Source organism: Sitophilus oryzae, unplaced genomic scaffold (assembly GCF_002938485.1).
Source record: "Sitophilus oryzae breed Bouriz unplaced genomic scaffold, Soryzae_2.0 scaffold_808_pilon_pilon, whole genome shotgun sequence".
NCBI classification, from domain to species: Eukaryota; Metazoa; Arthropoda; class Insecta; order Coleoptera; family Curculionidae; genus Sitophilus; species Sitophilus oryzae.
Window position 1 is genome coordinate 4,794,745 of NW_022147426.1, and position 19,289 is coordinate 4,814,033.

The 19,289-nt window shown below is 30.6% G+C and overlaps 3 protein-coding genes across 6 annotated transcripts; 2 read left to right on the top strand and 1 right to left on the bottom strand.

The window, feature by feature from the left end:
• Positions 1-4,504: 4,504 nt before the first annotated feature.
• On the top strand, positions 4,505-7,422 carry LOC115888773 (short-chain specific acyl-CoA dehydrogenase, mitochondrial-like). Of its 2 annotated transcripts, none has more exons than XM_030908613.1 (8): positions 4,505-4,594; positions 4,939-5,022; positions 5,076-5,334; positions 5,388-5,540; positions 5,592-5,729; positions 5,790-5,959; positions 6,840-7,018; positions 7,086-7,422. In XM_030908613.1, exons 3-8 carry the CDS (start codon positions 5,148-5,150, stop codon positions 7,207-7,209), a joined length of 951 nt encoding a protein of 316 aa, XP_030764473.1. In that variant the 5' UTR covers positions 4,505-4,594; positions 4,939-5,022; positions 5,076-5,147; the 3' UTR covers positions 7,210-7,422. The 2 variants fall into 2 exon arrangements, with proteins under 2 accessions (XP_030764473.1, XP_030764472.1); XM_030908612.1 differs by lacking the exon at positions 4,505-4,594 and adding an exon at positions 4,705-4,819 and having other exon boundaries at positions 4,871-5,022; positions 7,086-7,420.
• A 150-nt stretch (positions 7,423-7,572) lies between these two features.
• LOC115888775 lies at positions 7,573-12,747 on the bottom strand. The gene is made up of 3 exons (XM_030908617.1): positions 12,057-12,747; positions 8,649-8,884; positions 7,573-8,069 (listed from the first exon to the last, which is right to left on the bottom strand). The coding sequence occupies exons 1-3, from the start codon at positions 12,332-12,334 to the stop codon at positions 7,744-7,746; spliced, it is 840 nt and encodes a 279-aa protein (XP_030764477.1). The 5' UTR covers positions 12,335-12,747; the 3' UTR covers positions 7,573-7,743.
• Positions 12,748-14,027: 1,280 nt separating this feature from the next.
• LOC115888774 lies at positions 14,028-18,835 on the top strand. Of its 3 annotated transcripts, none has more exons than XM_030908616.1 (7): positions 15,644-15,805; positions 16,845-17,083; positions 17,135-17,287; positions 17,359-17,596; positions 17,650-17,797; positions 17,936-18,078; positions 18,563-18,835. In XM_030908616.1, the coding sequence occupies exons 1-7, from the start codon at positions 15,783-15,785 to the stop codon at positions 18,672-18,674; spliced, it is 1,056 nt and encodes a 351-aa protein (XP_030764476.1). In that variant the 5' UTR covers positions 15,644-15,782; the 3' UTR covers positions 18,675-18,835. The 3 variants fall into 3 exon arrangements, with proteins under 3 accessions (XP_030764475.1, XP_030764476.1, XP_030764474.1); XM_030908614.1 differs by having other exon boundaries at positions 15,646-15,805; positions 18,597-18,835; XM_030908615.1 differs by lacking the exons at positions 17,359-17,596; positions 17,650-17,797; positions 17,936-18,078; positions 18,563-18,835 and adding exons at positions 14,028-14,306; positions 14,364-14,462; positions 15,273-15,498 and having other exon boundaries at positions 15,561-15,805; positions 17,135-17,198.
• Positions 18,836-19,289: the final 454 nt, after the last annotated feature.

Sequence of the window (19,289 nt, forward strand, 5' to 3'; positions counted from 1 at the left end):
TAAGAGATTATTATAAAAATATTCACTTATATAAGGCTTTTATTTCTACAATACTATATACATGAAGGTATCTAAGTCTAAAAATTATTTATTTTAATACATAGATATTATCCTGTACAACCTGGTACAACCATAAAAACATCAAATTTAGAAAACTGTCAATCCACAACAAATTACATCTTTTTATAGCAGGCATCAGAAATTATAAAAAAAAGGCAAAACTTTTATACACTGCCCGATAAAATTTCGACCAATCGGAAAAGAAATGACGTTACATTCAGCCAATAGAATTGTTTTCAAGCCAGCCGCTTTAAGAGGGTCCGATTTGTCAAAAAATATCAAGAAATTCATAGGAAAATGGTCGTACTTACCATCTCTCGAGTCCAGCTGGGCCCTACCCGCGATTGTACCGCGCAAAATGTGTAAAGGCGCACATTCACTCCCGGAGTGCAGCACGTCTGGATACAGCGCCCGAGCTCAGGTACGACCTGGGCTATATGACGTGTCCAGACCCATACCGATCCTTGGTCCATTCCATCCAAAGGCAGCCTGGTTTCTTATTTGCGACTTGAAGATATGTTGCTGTGATGTTCCTCATCTCCTTCTTCACTGGCAGAGTGGTCCTTGGATATCCGTAACCCTGGATAATTTCTGACATAATCTGAAACAAGACAAAATATCTTTTACTTACATAGTTCATATGTTAATAATTTTCTATATACAGAATTACGCCAAAATTTCAAATAGATCATCTAATTCTATACTATACAGGGTCCGGCAAGCATATTTGTAAACAACGTCCATGATCGCGACTCCTAAACTCTATTCAGATTATTTTATAAAAGATTTTAGCAAGATTTATTACATAAGTATTCTTCTATTATATAATATCTTTAAGAAAAACCATATCAAGTGCACTACTATTAGAAATATTCTTCAGAAAATTGATTAACTCTAATTTGTTCACTTATATAAAGTTTTTATCCATCAAACTCTCAAAAAAACTCTGAAAATGATTTATTTTAATACAGTACAACCATAAAAAAGAACTATTTATAGCAACAGAACGTATAAAAAAGCAAACAGAAAGAAACGAAAAGTTTAACAAAATTCAGGTGGCTTTGACTTTTTTTGTTGATCTTGTGCCTCTACCGGCCGCCTTTAAATGGTCGGATTTTTCGAAAAATATCGACAAATTCATAGGAAAATGGTTGAACTTACCCTCTCAAACGGTCCAGCTATGCACTACACATGATTTCCGAGCACAATATACAAGGAAAATGCACTTTTCCTTAAAAATTCTGGAGAGGCGACCGACAAAGATGTTACATCGTCAACGGTCTGTCTAAAAATGGCGAAAATCGACCGAAACGACCAATAAAATTGAGTTTTGGCGCTCGGTTTCTGATTTTTGACGCTAGAGGGAGCGCCAACTGGCGCTTTTCTTCTGTTTATCGATGAAAAATTATGTAATTTTATGACCTAAATTTCAAATTTAAATGAAAATTGAGCAATATAACGCTACATTGGAGACAAAACTACTACCAGGGAAATGTAGCTACGTGTTTTCCGAATAAAATGACACCAAGCAATAAACGAATAAAGCAAAATTCACATAGATATCCCATTTTAATTACCCCAATGTCCCTAATTGTTAATATCGTAAAAATAGATTTTTGCCTTAAAAAAAGATTTTGAAGCTTTAAAATAGTTAAGGAATTATAGATTATCATTAAATATAGCTAATTAAACAGTTTCAGACCTATTAAACCCATATAAATTAAAATAAAATTCAAAAATATATTGGCGGTTTGGTAGCCTTCAGAATCTTCAATTAATATAACTTTGTTGTTCGATATTTTTCGAAATAACGTAATATTTAGTTAAATAGAGACTTATTACATCTATAAATTATAAAACAAGGCAGTAATACCCCTATTTATAACTTCTACAAGACATTTTCCTAGTCAATGTAATGGCCAAGATTTTTTACTGTTATTTCAGCAATTTTGCTATGAAATCAATAAAAAACTTTATTTAACATGATTCCGTGCTGTAAAAATTATGTATTTGTAGATTTTTAACAATTTCCAACCCCCAAAACAACACAAGAGTAAACAAGAATTTGTTGCCTCTTCGATACAAAATTTATTCGATGAAAGCTTCGAGCACTATGTGTAAACAGGATGTTTTCAATATATAGTCTAAAAAATACAGGGTTTTATTGCTCATGTATTTTTTAAAAAAAAAAAGCTTATATAAACATATATAGGGTTTAAAGTGTTCCCTGTCTGATCTTCAGGGTGTTAAAAATCTTTAAAAAAATATCTTTATCTTTTACTCTTTAGAAGGGAGATGGTGGTTTATGTCGTAGAATACATTACAGTATTTAATATCCTGTACTTGGTATATTGATTTATATATATGATATTGGTATATTTATGATTATTCTGTTCTTAATTTACTGTAATTTCTAGTAGTGGGAAGTATCGAATGAATACTATCGAAACATTCGATAGTTGCAATTCATTCGAATAATTCGATAGTTAGTAAGAAAACATTCGTTGAAAACTATTCGAATAAAAATTATCGAATAGATCCGTCATCTGCCTTGAAATATTGTATTCTAGTAATTCGGCAGCAAAAACCATTCATTTATAAAATTCATTCATTTATGAAATTCATTTATTCGTCAGAATCGATTATAATAAAATATTAACTGAATTTTAGTTGTCGCCCGGCGACGTAGGTTTCTTTCCGAGAGGCCCGACAGCGGTCGGTGTTAATGCTATGAAAGAAGCCGGCATCTTTGATTTTTTGCGGAGTCAGATATAGATAAGGGCACATTATTTTTTTTATTGAGGTGCTAGTATTTACACAGAAAATACATTATGAAGGGCGCTGTTGCCATATTTTGGTATTAAGTAAGAGGAGGCCGGGTGGATTGTTGTGTTACACTGCAATAATACTTGTTATTTTGGATGTAGGAAAATTATTTTTAATGTTTTTAAGCAAAAACTGGTTTAATAAATAATAATAACAGTAATAATTTGTTATACCTATTAACAACAAAATTTAAAATCATTTAATATAAATATTTTTTTTAAGCAGTAGCAAAATATAAACAACAAATTAGATGTCAAAATTATTTATATTAGATCCTATTTAAAAATAATATAGTCTCTAAATTTTTTGTGTGTGGCAACGTTGGTTTATTAAATAATAATAATTACAGAACTAATTTGTTATATTAACAATAAATTTTAAAATCATGAAATATAAACATTTGTTAATTTTCTAAGCATGCAGTGTAATGGAAGGAAAATATAAATAAAAAATTAGAAATCAAAATTATTTATAATAGGTGCTTTATATTACTATTTAAAAATTATATTTACTTTTACTGGCATTTACTTTAAAAAATAAATGAAATATTTCTTCGCAAAAAACTACATGTAAGAGAATTAGCATAAACAAAATACAAACATCGTTAACTTTTTTTTTAAAATTGGCACGTGTAAAACTTTCATTTTAATTTTCTCACCCCATAGTTTGAGTTCGATAACCATTTACTTAACCACATTACTTAAATATGATTATTAAGTTCCAACTAATTCATATTATTAAAACATCTAAAATACAAATATGTATTTTTAAAATTAATTGTAAGTTCACCAAACCAAACCATATACCATATAAAATTAAATAATTGAAAGATCAGACTACGGAACACCACACAAATTTTCGGAAAAATTTTGCACAACCTGCATATGCACACAATCGTCAATAAATAAAATTAAAAAATAACTACTATTTTAGTATTTTAACTATTTTAATAAACGCAAAAATAGTACAGTATTTATACGGCGAAGTTATAAAAATTTGGAAGAACTAATAATGCCACTGACGCATACAAAAATCAAACGAATACTAAATTTCATTTATCAAAAGCATTCGATAGTCGTGGCTCAACGATAACCATTTAGTCGCACGGCGAGGTTGTCACATGTGCTTTAGTATACAAATGAATGAATGATTTTATTCGAATAAAACCATTCGATAGTTGAAATCATTCATTCATTAACCATTCGATAGTCTAATTCATTCGATAGTTCCCATCGCTAGTAATTTCTTGTTTCCTGTAATGCCAAAATAAAATCTTGACAATATGGTGAAGGTTAAATTTTGACCGTCTTGGATTGATATTAAGATATTTTTTATAATATTTCTAGGTCAGCCACCGAATTCATACCCTTACCGTAAAATAAGAAATTTTTCCATAAAAAAAATGTCTTTTAAAGCTATAATTCAGATTAATTTATTTTTAAATTAATTAATTGATAATTTCTATTTTGTTCTAAATTTAATCTGTGGCTAAAATAATCTCCGGCTGTCACTTTGACGTTTATTTGTTTTGAAAAAGGTTATTTCCATATGATTTACGATTTCTGTTTTTTGGCTTTTCGAAAAACAACTTTCTAAAATGCTTCGTATTTAACTCGAAACCAGATGTTTTGAATTAATTGTCGAGAATGCGACAAACGTCCACAAAACAACTCATCAGGATATCCAATCTAAACAGAAATCTTATCAGGTACTTTGTGATAATTTTGGAAAACAAAATTTACGTTTTATGTTGATTCTATCGCACAAACACCCAAGATAATATTGAATAATTTAAGTTTGCTAAAGAAGGTCAACATGTTTCATTACAATTGCTAATTACACTTGAAGCAGACACATTATAAAAGTATATTTATATTAAATTTTGGAGAATTTGTCATGTCTCTGAACAACTTTTCAGTTACAATTTTAAGAGGTAGGTCATTTTTATTTGTTAAGTTATTTTTTAATGCTCTTTTTATTGTAGAAGTTCTAAAAAATGGCACAAGATCTTTTAGTTTGCACCAGTTATCTGAACAGCATTTATTATTACAGAAAACATGCAAGGATTTTGCTACGAGAGAACTAAAACCCATAGCAAGTCAGCTAGATAAAGAAAATAAATATCCCACAGAACAGGTAGTTAAACAGTTATTTAACAATAATATTTTTAATCATATGATGTGTTTTAGATAAACAAACTAGGTAAATTAGGATTATTAGGCATAACAGCCGATCCAAAATATGGAGGTAGTGGAGAAAGTATGCTTGGACTTGCTGTAGCTGTTGAAGAAATATCCAAAGGCTGTGGAGGCACAGGTGCTATAATTTCAATACATAATGCTTTATATGTTAACTTATTAAATAGACTGGGCACTGAAGAACAGAAAGAATGTTTTTTAAGACCCTTTACTCAGGAAAGCATTGGTTGTTTTGCTCTTAGCGAACCAGGTAAGTACTAGAAAAACCTTTCAAACCTATATATATAAAAATTAAATTCTTAGATGCAGGAAGCGATGTAAGTGCTATTTCAACCACGGCAGTACTCGAGGGAGACCATTACATATTAAACGGTACAAAATCGTGGGTTACCTCTGGGAATGTGTGTAAAGCGGCTGTGATTTTTGCCACAATCGATAAGTCTTTGAAGCACAAAGGTAAATTTTCATTTTGCTTATTTCAAGTTTATTTTTTCATTTAGTTTTTAGGTATTACAAGCTTCCTGGTGCCTGTACCGACACCAGGGTTGTCTTTCGGTAAACTCGAAGATAAAATGGGTATTAGGGCTTCGCCGACTTGTGATTTTATTTTGGAGAATGTCAGGGTTCCTAAAGAGAACGTTATAGGTAAAAAAATGGTAAAAGAATGTAGTGTGGTAATTTTTGAGTAAAAATTTGAGTTTTTAGGAGATGTTTGTGGTGGATTTTTGGTAGCTATGAACCAGTTGGAAAGAGCCAGGGTTGGGATAGCTGCACAAGCTTTGGGGATAGCGCAGGCCGCTTTGGAACTGGCTGCAAAATATGCTTTAGAAAGGAAAGCCTTTGGACAACCTATTGGAAATTTACATGCAGTAAAGGCAAGTGATTTTTTACAATGAGACTTAATATTATTATCAATTCATTTTAATTTGCCAAACTATTTGGACTTTTGACAATATTTTTAATTTTAAAATATTATTTACTTACTTGAGTCTCAATTTTTTATACAATTTTCATCAGGAAAAAGCCTTTTTGTATAAATAAAACCACCCGAAAAATATTTAAAATTAAGTTACATTTAGTGTATTATTGGTTGCATAACACTGAAAATTGTACTGATTAATTTTAATTTGTCAAACTTTTTGAACTTTAAAACGAATTTTATTGTAAATTATAATTTACCCTCAATTAACTTTTCAAGTTTCAATTTTTATTAAGTTTTTATCAGGAAAAAGCTTTTTTATACAAATAAAATCACCACCATAGAGTAATAATTTTTTAAAGGAAATTAAATTTAGCTCGTGTATTACTGGTTGCGTAAAACTAAAATTTTTGCTGATTTACAGCAAGTTGGATTTACAGGGGGTCCCAAAAAATTCTACACCAGGTTTCTGATTTGAGATTTTTGTTTAATAACGTCATGTTATATTCTATACCGAGTGGTTTTTGAAATATGACCACTATCAAACTTATATATTTGCTACTTATTTAAAGCTCTCCCAAAATTCTAAAATCAAAAAATGTTCATACTATTTATTAATTGGAAGTAAACTGTCTTCTCATAAAATTCAACTTACTTAAATTTGCAATGTTGTTTAATATACAGAGTGGGTTTATATAAAATTAAATGATGCGTTTTTTCTCCGCTGGTTCAAATGGAACAAAATACATGATATGTTGGAAACTCTTTTAGTTAGCTGAATATTGAAGTTTGTAATTTATTCTGGGATGTGATGATTTTTGTTGTTGAAATTTTAGTTGAGGCTGTCTGAAATGGCAACAAGGCTGGAATCGGCAAGGCTATTGGTCTGGAGGGCTGCGGTGTTGACAGATGAACAATCTAGGTCGACAAAATACACGTCTATGGCCAAATTGGCTGCTAGCGAGGCAGCTACCTTTGTAACACATGGTGCTATTCAAATTTTAGGAGGAATGGGGTAAGATCTTTATAAAAAAAGTTTTGCTGTTTGACCTGATATTAATGGTAATTATTAATTTTTTCAGTTATGTTAAAGATATGCCCGCAGAAAGACACTACAGGGATGCCAGAATTACCGAAATTTACGCGGGCGTCAACGATGTACAGAAGTTATTAATTGGTGACATGGTTCTTAAGGAGTATAAATAAATTAATATATAATTTATTAGTTATGAAGATTAAATTTGTTTGTCAGCTGTTTTTTATTTGTTCTATTTTTTTTAATTTTTTGTTTTTAGGGTATTTTTTTTAGAAAATTTCTAGATAATAATATAAGATAAAAAGTTCCAAAGTTTTTTATTAATGACAAATTGAAAACAGCTGGCTATTATGGTGTATTTTGTACTGAAAATTTTATATTTAAATGTTGTAAAGTATTTCTTCAAAAAATAAATTTATTTTTAGAAATGTGTTATTTTATTACATACGATAGAAAAAAAACGGCGTCAATGATGTAAAAAAAAATATTTAGTTTGTAAAAAAAGTATATTTAAAAAAAAATATTTTTTCCATCACAGTTTTACAGATTTTGGCAATAAATTAATCTAGTCTACTTTACACTTGAAAAAAAATATGGCGCGTTCCGAAAAAAAAACGCCGTCGCAGTAGGCATAGATAGAAATAACGATGCCTACCGTGACGTCGATTTTTTTTCGATCGCACCGTATATATGTCAAAAAAGTACTAAAATCTCATGTTGGGACTCTTGAAAGTTCTGCCTTCTTTGGCGTCTTGCACGCACTCTACGCGGGCTAGATTGAAGTAGATGTTGCCCAGAAGGTTTGCGACCGGTATAAACTGCTGTTTTTTGAGGCAATCGTACAGTCTCTGGTCGCATTCGCAGTGGGACTTCGTGTAGAGGGAATTGTTGTTGAGATTGTACCTTTGGGTTCCCGATCTGACTTTTATGGGACATAGATCGTGGGTTCTACAGCAGGCGTCTACGCTGGATTGGGCTCCTAGGTCGAAGTAGTTCTTGGCTATGTCGCCGGTGCCACACCATTTTGTTCCTGTTTGGGAAAAGAATGGAATTAATCGGCTATTCCAATTTTAAATGAGAATAAAATACTGTCTATACTATATAGTACTATTTTGTGTAAATACTGTTTTGCTCTTTCTGTTCCTAGGAACCGCCGAGCCACCCTGAAAATTTGACTAAGTTTGATGTTGCATAACTTTTTATTTTGTAATCCGAGTTTTATGATTATAGTATCAGTGTGAAGATAAATTTATTGTCATTATTTTTTATTATTTTAATGGCTTGTATTCTTCGGTTAGGTGGGTTTATACCGGGGTAAATCAAAACGTTGTTTTTTGCAAATATATATTTATATTTATAATATATTTATAAATCCACCTAACCGAAATATATAAAAAACATTAAAACAATAAAAAATAATGCCAACAAATTTATCTACAAACTAATACCACAATAATAAAAATCGGATAACAAATAGAAAAGTTACGAAACATCAAACTTAAGTCAAAATTTTAGGGTGGAGGAATTTTGTGCCGGAAAGTTTGAATCCCTATAAAGGGATACCAATTAAGGAGGATACACTATATTTTTTCGATATATCTATACTCACCAGGTATGATTCCTCTAAACAAAGTAAACGGATCATTTGCCAGTATGCTCCTGGCTTGATCGATGGCTTTGGTTGTTTTGTTCTGTACCCCTGGACCTGGTTCTTTGATCAAACCACTCATTTCATCTAGTTCTTTGCACTGATCCATCAATGTTAACATCTCCAAGAAACTGATACCAACTGGCCTAGCTGTTGATTCTAATTCACCAAGAACTTTCAAATACTGATCCGTCTCACTAGAAGAAACATAATAATATATAGGGTGTGAAAGAAGGAACGAATAATGTACAATATTCAAATGGAGTTTTATATCGTATACAGGGTGTTACATACTTGCAATATTGTGCTAGAATTTTTTATTCTTAGACTAATTTAAAATACAAAATTTTATAGTGTATAACAGTCAATTTAGATATCTAGTACTTCTTTGTCCCAACAACTTTTTTCTACGTAAATTAGATAACAGAAAAAATAACCTCTAGTCACCAACTGCCAATTCAAAAGCCACTTTAACGAATTTTTATCGTTTACACTGTATACCGGGTGCGTCTCAAAAGCGGCTCATTCAGAGCGCCTTTTCTATCGAATAAAGTAAAAAATACCGAGGGTGCTTAGAAATTAAAAGTTGCAGTAATTTCCGGTGAAACAGGAAGTGACTGAAAATAATTAAATGCGTCAATCAATCCTAATTTATGTCATATACTAACATACCAAATCGCGTTTTTTATCTGAAAAAATAAAAAGTTATAGGGGTGAACCACTTTTGAGACACACCCGGTATTGTTTTGATTTTTTAAAAATCGAAAAATAATAAGACATTTAAATGTTTAGACCTCAAAAAGTAATGTTCTATTGTTTTATGTTCTATAATTCTATTAAAAAATATATTTCTTAATAAGGTTCCAAAACAAAATATGTGCGAAATTTTATAGACAAAATTTATCTTTTTTTTTCTTAATAAACCTTGAAACTATTGTAAAATGGCACATTTATTTTCATTAGTATAAAATGTCCATAATATCTGATTTCCCAATTTCTTGACACAACACAGTTTTACAACAATTAGGCACATTCATTTTGCAACAATTACAAATTAAACACATTTCAGAATGCATTATAACTAAATAATCCATACAAATTATTTTGTTTAATTATAATACAAGTTATAGGTAAATATTTATTATCGCAAAGACAAAAGTAAAAAGATAGTTAATCATTGAGTGTATTAGCTATGTTAATTCAAGGCTATAGTACCGTATATGGATAATATAATAATTATTATACATAACGCAATATTTCTTGCTAGCAATTATGTATTAAATGGTAATAAAATAGAGAATTTGGCTGTAAAAGTTGTGTCTTTCTTCTTAGAGAAGAACTGCAAATATTATAGACAGGACCAAACCAAATACTTGTCTTAATCTATATCTATACTAATATATAAAATGCTTAAATGGTTCGAAAAGAAGGGATTTTTCGAAATTACAGTTCCAAGGGGGTGAAACCACCCCTCAAATATTACAATATTTTTTATTTAAAAAAGGTTAAGTTTCCGAAAAAACGCTTAAACACGTATATTTTATTTTAGAACAAACGGATTGACTGTGGGGTGTAGAGGTTCGATAAGGAGGGGTTTCTCGAATCTCAAATTCCAAGAGGGTGAAAACGCCCCTCAAATATTACAATATTTGATATTTAAAAAACGGTTAGTCTTTCGGGAAACGCTTGGACAAGCATAATTTATTTGTTTTTTTTACATATTTTGAAATCTTTTAAAAAATCATACAGAGTGTTCCAAAAAATTGGGTAATTTCTTAACCACGATTCTGCTTAAACTGCTTGACGTAAAAAGCTTATTTTAATATTACATTCTAATATGACTCTTTTGCTTGAGTTTTTGTTTAACTAAAAATATACGCCTATATATTGTAATATGGGAAACATAGTACTTTTATTTTCACAAGCTAGAATGAAATACTTACAAGGATCCTTTTGTTTATTGTTAAATTTGATGTGAACAAAACCTGATTGATTCACTTTTTTTCAATAGATTTATTCAAATTCATTGTAATTTACTTTGAATGGCCTACATTTTTCAAGCTTTTAACAAATTTCAAACTATTTTTGACATCAAATTAATATGAATATAATTAAAGAAGAATACTCATTAAATAACACTTGTTAAAATTAACAAGAACTTTTATTTTGCTTCACTATAATTACTAAATAATATACATATAAATAAAAAAAATAAATTCTTAGAAATTTTAATGTTATTATTTTTTTAATGGGAGAAAGTTTGGTTTAAACATTTGAATATTAAATTAAATCTGTTTAGAAAATTACCCGAGTAAATCAGTTAGTAGGTAAAGAGTGAAAATATATAAAATGAAGATCGAAGAAAATTATACTATAGGCTGCTTTCTATTTCTATACTAGGCAACCAATATACAGGGTGTCTCATTAATATCTGTAAGTTTTTTAAGGAGTCGTATAGATCTGGACAAAAGAAACTATATTTTCTATTTACCATTTTTAAAACAAATTAAAAATATCCATGAGTAACTTACATTGAAATTTAAAAAAAATAACGCTTACATTTTGGGAATCGTTTTTTCGTTTCATTTTAATAAAATATTGTTATAAAGGTACAATATGATCGAAAAAAAAAGACAGCGTCAGCGATGAAACGAAGATAGCTGTCATTTTATATGTAAAATTATATGGGGAATCTCACTGATGTTCATTTTCAAGCTAACTAGACGCTGTTTTTTTTTTCGATCATACTGTAGTATAAAATCTATTAAGTGACTGTCTAACATATAAGAATATATTATACCATAAAAAAAGAGGCATCACAGTAGCCTATGAAATGACATCGATAATATATAATTTCTGTCTTGAATATAAAACCCGTATGGACGGCACTGTTGGAAATAAATAAAATTCTTTGTACACCAAAACAAATATTTTAATGCATAGAAGACGTGTATCAAGTTTCATAAGGATATCTGTAATAAAATCACAGTTATTATGAAAAAAAGTTTTTATTTTGGAAACTTTTTTACCACCCTGTATCTCAGAAATTAGGATTTTTAGGACATACATTCGTATGAAGTTTTTCTCTAATTGGTCCAAGAATCGCCTCTTTAAATATTAGCATGTCATTAAGGAACACCTTGTATGTAGTTCATTAAAAATAATATAAAAATGTATAAAAAAGTCTATAGCTTCTAAACACAAATCTACATATTTCCAAAAAATAATTATTATTACTAAATTGCGTCTGACTGATTTTACAAGTTTTACAATTTTTCACTTAAAAAATTATTGTTTTTTCTATTTCACTACAATGTAAATTAAAAAAAAACATAAAAAAGACTTAAAATAGATTTTTTTTGTACTTACAAAACTTCCATAACTTCGCAACCCAACAAAAGTTTCCTAGGACCCAGTTCCACAACAGCTATAGTCTGATCATGAAAATAAACCATCCTCATAGAATTCTTGTTAGCCCTCCAACCACTGTACCTCTTCAAACCCTTACTTTCCTCCCCATTCTGCGCCCAAGAACCAGTGAACCTCCCGAACCTAAAGGAAGGATTCCCATCGGCACTTTGACCAAGTACCATCAGAAAACCCATCCACAACACCAAGGAAAAGCAGAAGTTTTCGATTAGGGACATGTTTCGGTGGTACCACGCAAATGCATAGTAGAACCAAGGCGGTTAAACGGTGTGGTACCTTAAATTACTACTGCGGTACCTCGCGCGTGTTCTCGCTTAAACTGAATCAATTTAAAATGAGGTTTTTCTTTAGGAAAGTGAATGGTATAGTATAGGCTGTACAGTACTGGGTATTAGATCAGTGGATTTCTCGTCTAATTTATATGACGTAGCTTCTTGTATTTTCCGAAGATCGTCTGCCGTTGGTAATACCAAGAGTTCCCTGTATGGATTTTTGAATGACGATATTCCATAAGTTATTTCCACAAATTCTTTAAATCATATTTAGGATATTTTTAAGTATTTGTATTTGTTATTAATATGAACAAATATATTTTTTTGTCTTGTAAATTTTTGAGTAGCAAAAAAAATTGACGTGATCATTTTAAAGACTTGAGTGAATGACGTTACACTTTTTTTACGTCAAAAACCTTCCGGACTTTTGTGTGAACAATGTGATACAGGGTGTCCCATTTTCGTGTGCTTTATGAGGTTTCTCGTTTATGAGTAGAGATACAGAGATATAGTTTTCACATTGCTATGCTATTTTTTTATGAAACTATTCAATGAAAATGGCAGATCCCAACGAAAAACTAGTTACGCCACTGGATTCTACGTGAAAAACTCAGTTTTTACCTTTTCGATAAGTTATAAAATAACCGAGATTCTGTATTTCAGGAACTAAGAGGGTTAGGTGTGAAAACCGCATTTTTGTATCTCATAAACGAGAAACCCTGTAAAACATACGAAAATACTCTCTGTACATTAAATAACTTTTGTGCATTTATCTCTTGCAAATAAATTAAAAAAAAACAACTTATTATTGTGTTTTAATTTCTATTAATATAAATCTAAATATCTTTAACTTATTTTTTCCTGTTGGGTAAATCTCTGTAATGATTATTATAAATTCTGATTTTACCGGACTATAACAACAAATAAAAAAAGCGTTCTGTAGGTCACCAGAAGAAATTTTATAGTGCGCTGAATGGCGATAACTACACTGATTTGCATTCATAAAATTTCTTTATTTTTTTTCTCAAACTAAATCTTTCAAGATTTTTTTCTGCAATTTTTTTAATAAAGTTTTTTTTTTGTTTTATTAATATCTTATAACAATGTATTTATTTTTTATATAAATAATAGTTCAAAATTAAAAAAAAATAAACTTTTTTAAAATTTATAGTAACGCCATCTTTTAACGTTTATCAAAACTACAATCATTATTTTTGTTTCTTATAAATTGTGACACATTAACAATTGTTATTGAATGTCTTGATTCATAAATCGGTTTTAATACAATATACTATATAAATTTTTGTTTCAGGTTAATTAATTGTAGACACTAAAAATTATAATTTGTTATTAAAAATAATAAAATGCTTGAAAAAAATATTTAACAACCTATTTTCTTAGAAAAAGATATCTAGAATTGAAAACCTAATTTAAATTGATTTATAAAATATAGGCAACCAGTAAAACTGCAAATTGTTTTTTGAGTTGCATAACTAAGAACAAAGTTACGCACTTTTTTCAGTTATTTTAAAAACTGAACATTTTTTAGTGCTTTTCTAGTAATATTACTATTACAGAGATTGCCTATGACTTTTTTATGTTACTTTTGTCAAAAATAACCTGTTTTTAACGAATTTGATTGATTTATTTGACTAATTCGGAGATATTTACCATCAAAAATATCAAGAAAAAAAACATAATGAATATTTCGTCTGTGAGATCGCTGGAAAGAAATAGCAGACTAACTTTGGCAATCGCTAAAAATAGAGCTGAGGAAAATCAACTTAAAGTCGAATTAGGGTACTTAGATAATGAGAAAAAAACCGCTCTGAGAATTTTGCAAAACGACCGAATATCTTTTAAGACAAAATATTCAAAGAGTACCATGCTGAACGACAGTTCCAACTCTTTAAACGACGTAGGTTCCTAAATAAAATTATTATACGTTGCTTAATAGTTTTTATATTTGTTTCAGACCTTGAACAAATATTATGTCCCTGCTGATTTTGGAAAAAACGAAGAAATTATGGGTTTCAATATACCCAAGTCGAAGCATTCTTTTATAGCTTTTGAGGTAGGGTTTTCTTTATATACAGGGTAGGGTCTAGTCTATTGAAAAAGTTCCGTAACAAGAATTTTTCTATTTGATGTGAAAAAATACAGTTGGTCATCCTGTATACAGGGTGGTCCAAACTGTATTCCGAAAACTTTAGCATATTCTGCAGATAAAAATAAGTCAAAACGTTTGTACAAATGTATGTCCTAAAACGCTTAGTTTTGGTGATACAGGGTGTAAAAATTTTATTTTTATTTCGATTTTTTCCAAATCATTTTTGAAGTAACGTCAATATTTGGATGAAAATTGGTGTCTGTTTTTTTTTGACATGAGAAATTTGATTTTGATATCAATATGACTCCTACTTGTAGAAGGCCACCTACATATTTTTTTACTGGTTTGGAGAGCAATAACTTTTCGTCCGTACCAGTATAAAACAATTGAGTTAAAAAATATTATGTTTACGACGTTTTTTACGTAAAAAAAGTCTCTTGGTAAACATCGCTACGAGTCTTATGGTTCTCCAGATATTTGAAATCGAAATTGTCAATACCTGTCATCATTGACATAAATTAAACATGTTGACTAAATAGTTATCAGACTGAAATAATAAATTTGAAATGTTTTTGCCAAAAGTTCAACAGAAACTGTTTTATCATCATTTGTTCGAAGAACAATTTTATGATTTATTTAAAAAACTAAAAAGTTCCCAACTTTTTTACATATTTTTATCTGCAGAATATGCTGACAAAGTTTCCGGAATACAGTTCAGACCACCCTGTATTTTCTATTCAAACATTGAGAATATTTACATGATCTTTTAACTAGCAAATTCACAATATGTTATTCACAAATGAGGAAGTTGATGTAGACAAAATACTATGTCTACATTTAATATCGGCACACAGGACAGAAAGCTTGCAACCTCCAAAAAGACCATCAGCTGTCATGTGTAAGATCCATAGTCCTTTGGAAAGATTACTGGACAGGTCTAAACGTAAACATATTCATTTAGAACAGAAAATGACCAGTATTTTACCAATATACACGCTAGGTGTGTACTATAGTACTAGAATAATGCGAGAACACTAAAAAAACACACTTTTTATTTGATAGAAACTGAAGCAGAACGATTTAACACCCCAATCAACGATGGTCGACTTGCAACTCGGTTACTGCTCAATGAAAAAATCAGAGAACTGATCAACACAGTGCTGAACGCGCTGAGACAGTCCAACCCTGAGAAAAACTACGAAATTTTCGAAATGGCTAACGACATAAGCGTTTTGAAGAAGACTCTTTACCAAAAGGCATATTTTAGATTTCTTGGAAGATCTCATGGAATTGCCGTTGATAAACAAGTAATGAATCGATAATTTAGATATTAATTTATACAGGGTAACACCCAAAAACACTCTGTTGATTCTGTATTAGTGATGGGGATTACGATTCTTTTTAATGAATTGAATCACGCTATTCAATTTCTCATAGAATGTAGAATGTTTGAGTTCTTGCTTGTTCTTACTTAAATCTAAAATCTAAAATGTCAAAATTCCATGGGTATAGTGATAAACGAGGTCTAAATTATAAGAAAATGCATTTTCTACGAAAACTTGAACAGATAGGTAAACAATTCTATAATACAATTTGATAGACAATTAAATTGTTCATTTGATTCACGTAAAATATACAGGGTGTTTCATTTAAATTAAACAAATTATTGCCGTTTAATGCTAATAATTATTTAATATAAATTTTTGGACACTCTGTATAGGGTAGTTTAATTTTTATTATTGCAACACAATATCTGATCAATAAATAATCTTCAGTAAATATTTAATATTAAAAACTTCGCGATATTCTTGCAGAAATGAAGCCTTAAAATTTTTACTGCAATTTCACAAAATTAAAAATATTTCAAAAACGGTAAGGCTTAAGTGTGATAAACCTTATTAAAATTTATCTTTATTTAAATCGTAAAATCTAAAAATAGAATAATATACAGGGTGTTCCGTTTAAAAAATACAACTATAATATTTTTTTCTTATTCGGGACATTCTGTATCTTGTAAAATTATTTTTAAATTGTGGCTCTAATAGTTCTTCAACGAACCCAAAACTTACAATTTGTTAAAATCTAATTATTTAACTAAAATACAACTATACTAATTTTTACTTATTTGGGACACTGTGTGTCTTGTAAAAGTATTTTTTCTAATAGTCCTTCAACGAACCCAAAACTTATGGAGTTTTCACCAAGAAAAAAAAGAATTCCTTCTGTATATTTTGACGTTGTCTTTGTCAATTTGGCACTTAAATTGGTCATTTTTGTCACTCATATTATTCGCAACATGCAAAAAATATGTAAAAAATTATAATGTAAAAATAAATAACTTTTCAGCTGCGAATCGTTCGTACTGACTGCACCCTTTCGCGTCAAATCCACGCAGCTCGAGATCAAAACGCTGACCGGGTCTGTGGAACAGTTCGTGAGGCAAATTCGGCAGAATGTACTCCAGATACCGGTACGACCGAAACTAGAAACCTCGGAAGACGTGAAATTCGAACCAAGCACCAAGAAAATCACCAAGTATCGTACAAAAATGTCTTCGAGGGTGAAAAGAAGATCTACCGACGAAAGTATATAAGTTTTTTGGGTGTTTTTTTTTGGTTTATACGGTTTATTTGTAGGTGTTGTCAAAGATGCGGAATTCTCTTTTAATGATCGATCTGAGAGGAGGTTTTCCGACCCCGAGAAAAAAGTTGGCAGACATACGGACAAAAATTTTATCCAGAAAAATATTCAGCATGCGGCTACGGTTAGGAAAATAGAGTACGATACTGGTAGGGTAGTTTTTTTCTCTAAATCTACAGGGTGTTCCTTATATATACGACTTTGTTTTATTTACGTATAGACGAAGACGAAAACCCATCAGACAAAAGAAGAAGATCGAGCCAGAGTTCGAACAAACCTCGCAGGAGAAGTAGTGATTCGCCACCGGCCAGCATTGCTGACAGACCCGACCTACAACCGGTGAAACTATCCGAAGATGTGGTGGCCATTTTGGAGGATATGGCCAAGGAGGGCGAGGATAAAACGGAAAAACCTAAGCTCGTTGAGGAGAAAGTGTCCGAAAACAAGCCAGAGGAAAAGTGAGTTGGAAAAATTGCGATTTTTCAGAGAAAGAATACATGATTGTTTTTAGAGCTAGACGTAGTGCAGATGAGAGTGGATTTGGTGGTAGAATTGTGGTGCAGGATCATATGAGGATACATTTGAAGCAAACCACTTGTCCCGCTTGCATGGAGAAGTACAGGATTCCTTTGCCAACGCCCAAGACACCGCGTGTAAAGGTTCAGTATTAAATACCATTTAGTTTTGTTTTCGACTTTTTTGATATCTTGACACAACAGTTAGACAAATTATTGCCTTATTTGACTTATTCAGTAAAATAAAAAGGGTTAAAAAGGGTTTCTATTATATTTTTGCAGCCATCTTCAGTAATACCACTAGCGCCAGGCGAAAATCCCGATTTAAAAACGAACAGTCAACACCGCCTGTCAATGCTGATCAACAAGGAAATGTTCAAATTGCAATCGTACGAAAGAAGATTTTCTTCTGACGAAAATTCAAGGTACGTCGTTTTTTCCTCAATGCGTTTCTGTTAGGGATGTTCAAAACTATCGATATATTTGGCTTTAAGATATCGATACATAGGGTGTCTTAAATAAACTCAAGTATTTTTAAAGGGTGGTAGATCTAGGCTAAAAAAAGTACTTATTATATAAGTACATTTTTACTCCGAATAGAATATGCTATTATTTTATTCAAACGTTCACAAATAATTTTTTAAACAATTTCAAACGTTGCAAATAATATAAAAGTAATTCCTTCCGCCTAAAAATTAATACTTTTGTGACGTTTAAAAAACGCATACTAGTTGTACTTAATTTAGGCTTAATTTAATGTAAAAATGTCAAAAGTTTGCAAGCTAACTGTATATTATTTATTTTATTAAGTTCATTCTCTGGTTACTTACGTCTTGACTGTATCGATATTTTTTCTTAAAAGCCTATCCCTACTGCTTGTTTAGAAGATCGATAGGTCCGCTTTTCTAGCGCGCACAATATAAGGCCTTATTGTGCGTTTCAGGAGGAACAGCTTAAGGAAGCAAGAGCTGGAATCCTGCTCCTCGGAATATTTGAACCTGTCGCCGCTGGAATTAGCTAAGATCGAACTAGAAATAAAAGAGAAAGAAACCCAGAAGAAACTCCAAAAATTCCTCGGGGAATAGAGAGATTCCAGCGCGGTTTTGTACCGGTTTATTTTTGTTATATACATGCCGATGTACTCTACACTTTCATTTTACCTAATAAATATCATCAACTGATTTTCTTTTAATTTGTTTTTTTTTCAATCTTTTATACAACTTTAGCTAGGACTTTTTTCTTACTTCGACATGCGTCTTCCATAGAAATTAGAAAGCTGCCTAAGATCATCGTTTTCTCGATTTTTTCAACGATTTCGGCTAGAAGTTCCCCTGTTTTTTTTATCTTGACGATGCTAATATTCTATAAACGCTCTACAAGCACTTACGAAACCTGCCTACATTACCTGTATAACAACCTCTTTGCTTTGCCTGCCGGCATTACCATTTTTCATAAAATTTCCTCTACAAGAAATATTATAAATAATCCTGTATGTCATGCAATATTAAGAAAATACTATTATTTTAATTACATTTTTTCACACGATTTCCTTTATGATTTCCCCTGACTAGTAGTTGTTGGTCACGTAATTTTTCATAAAATTTCCTCTACGGATAAAAATAATCCTGTATATCTT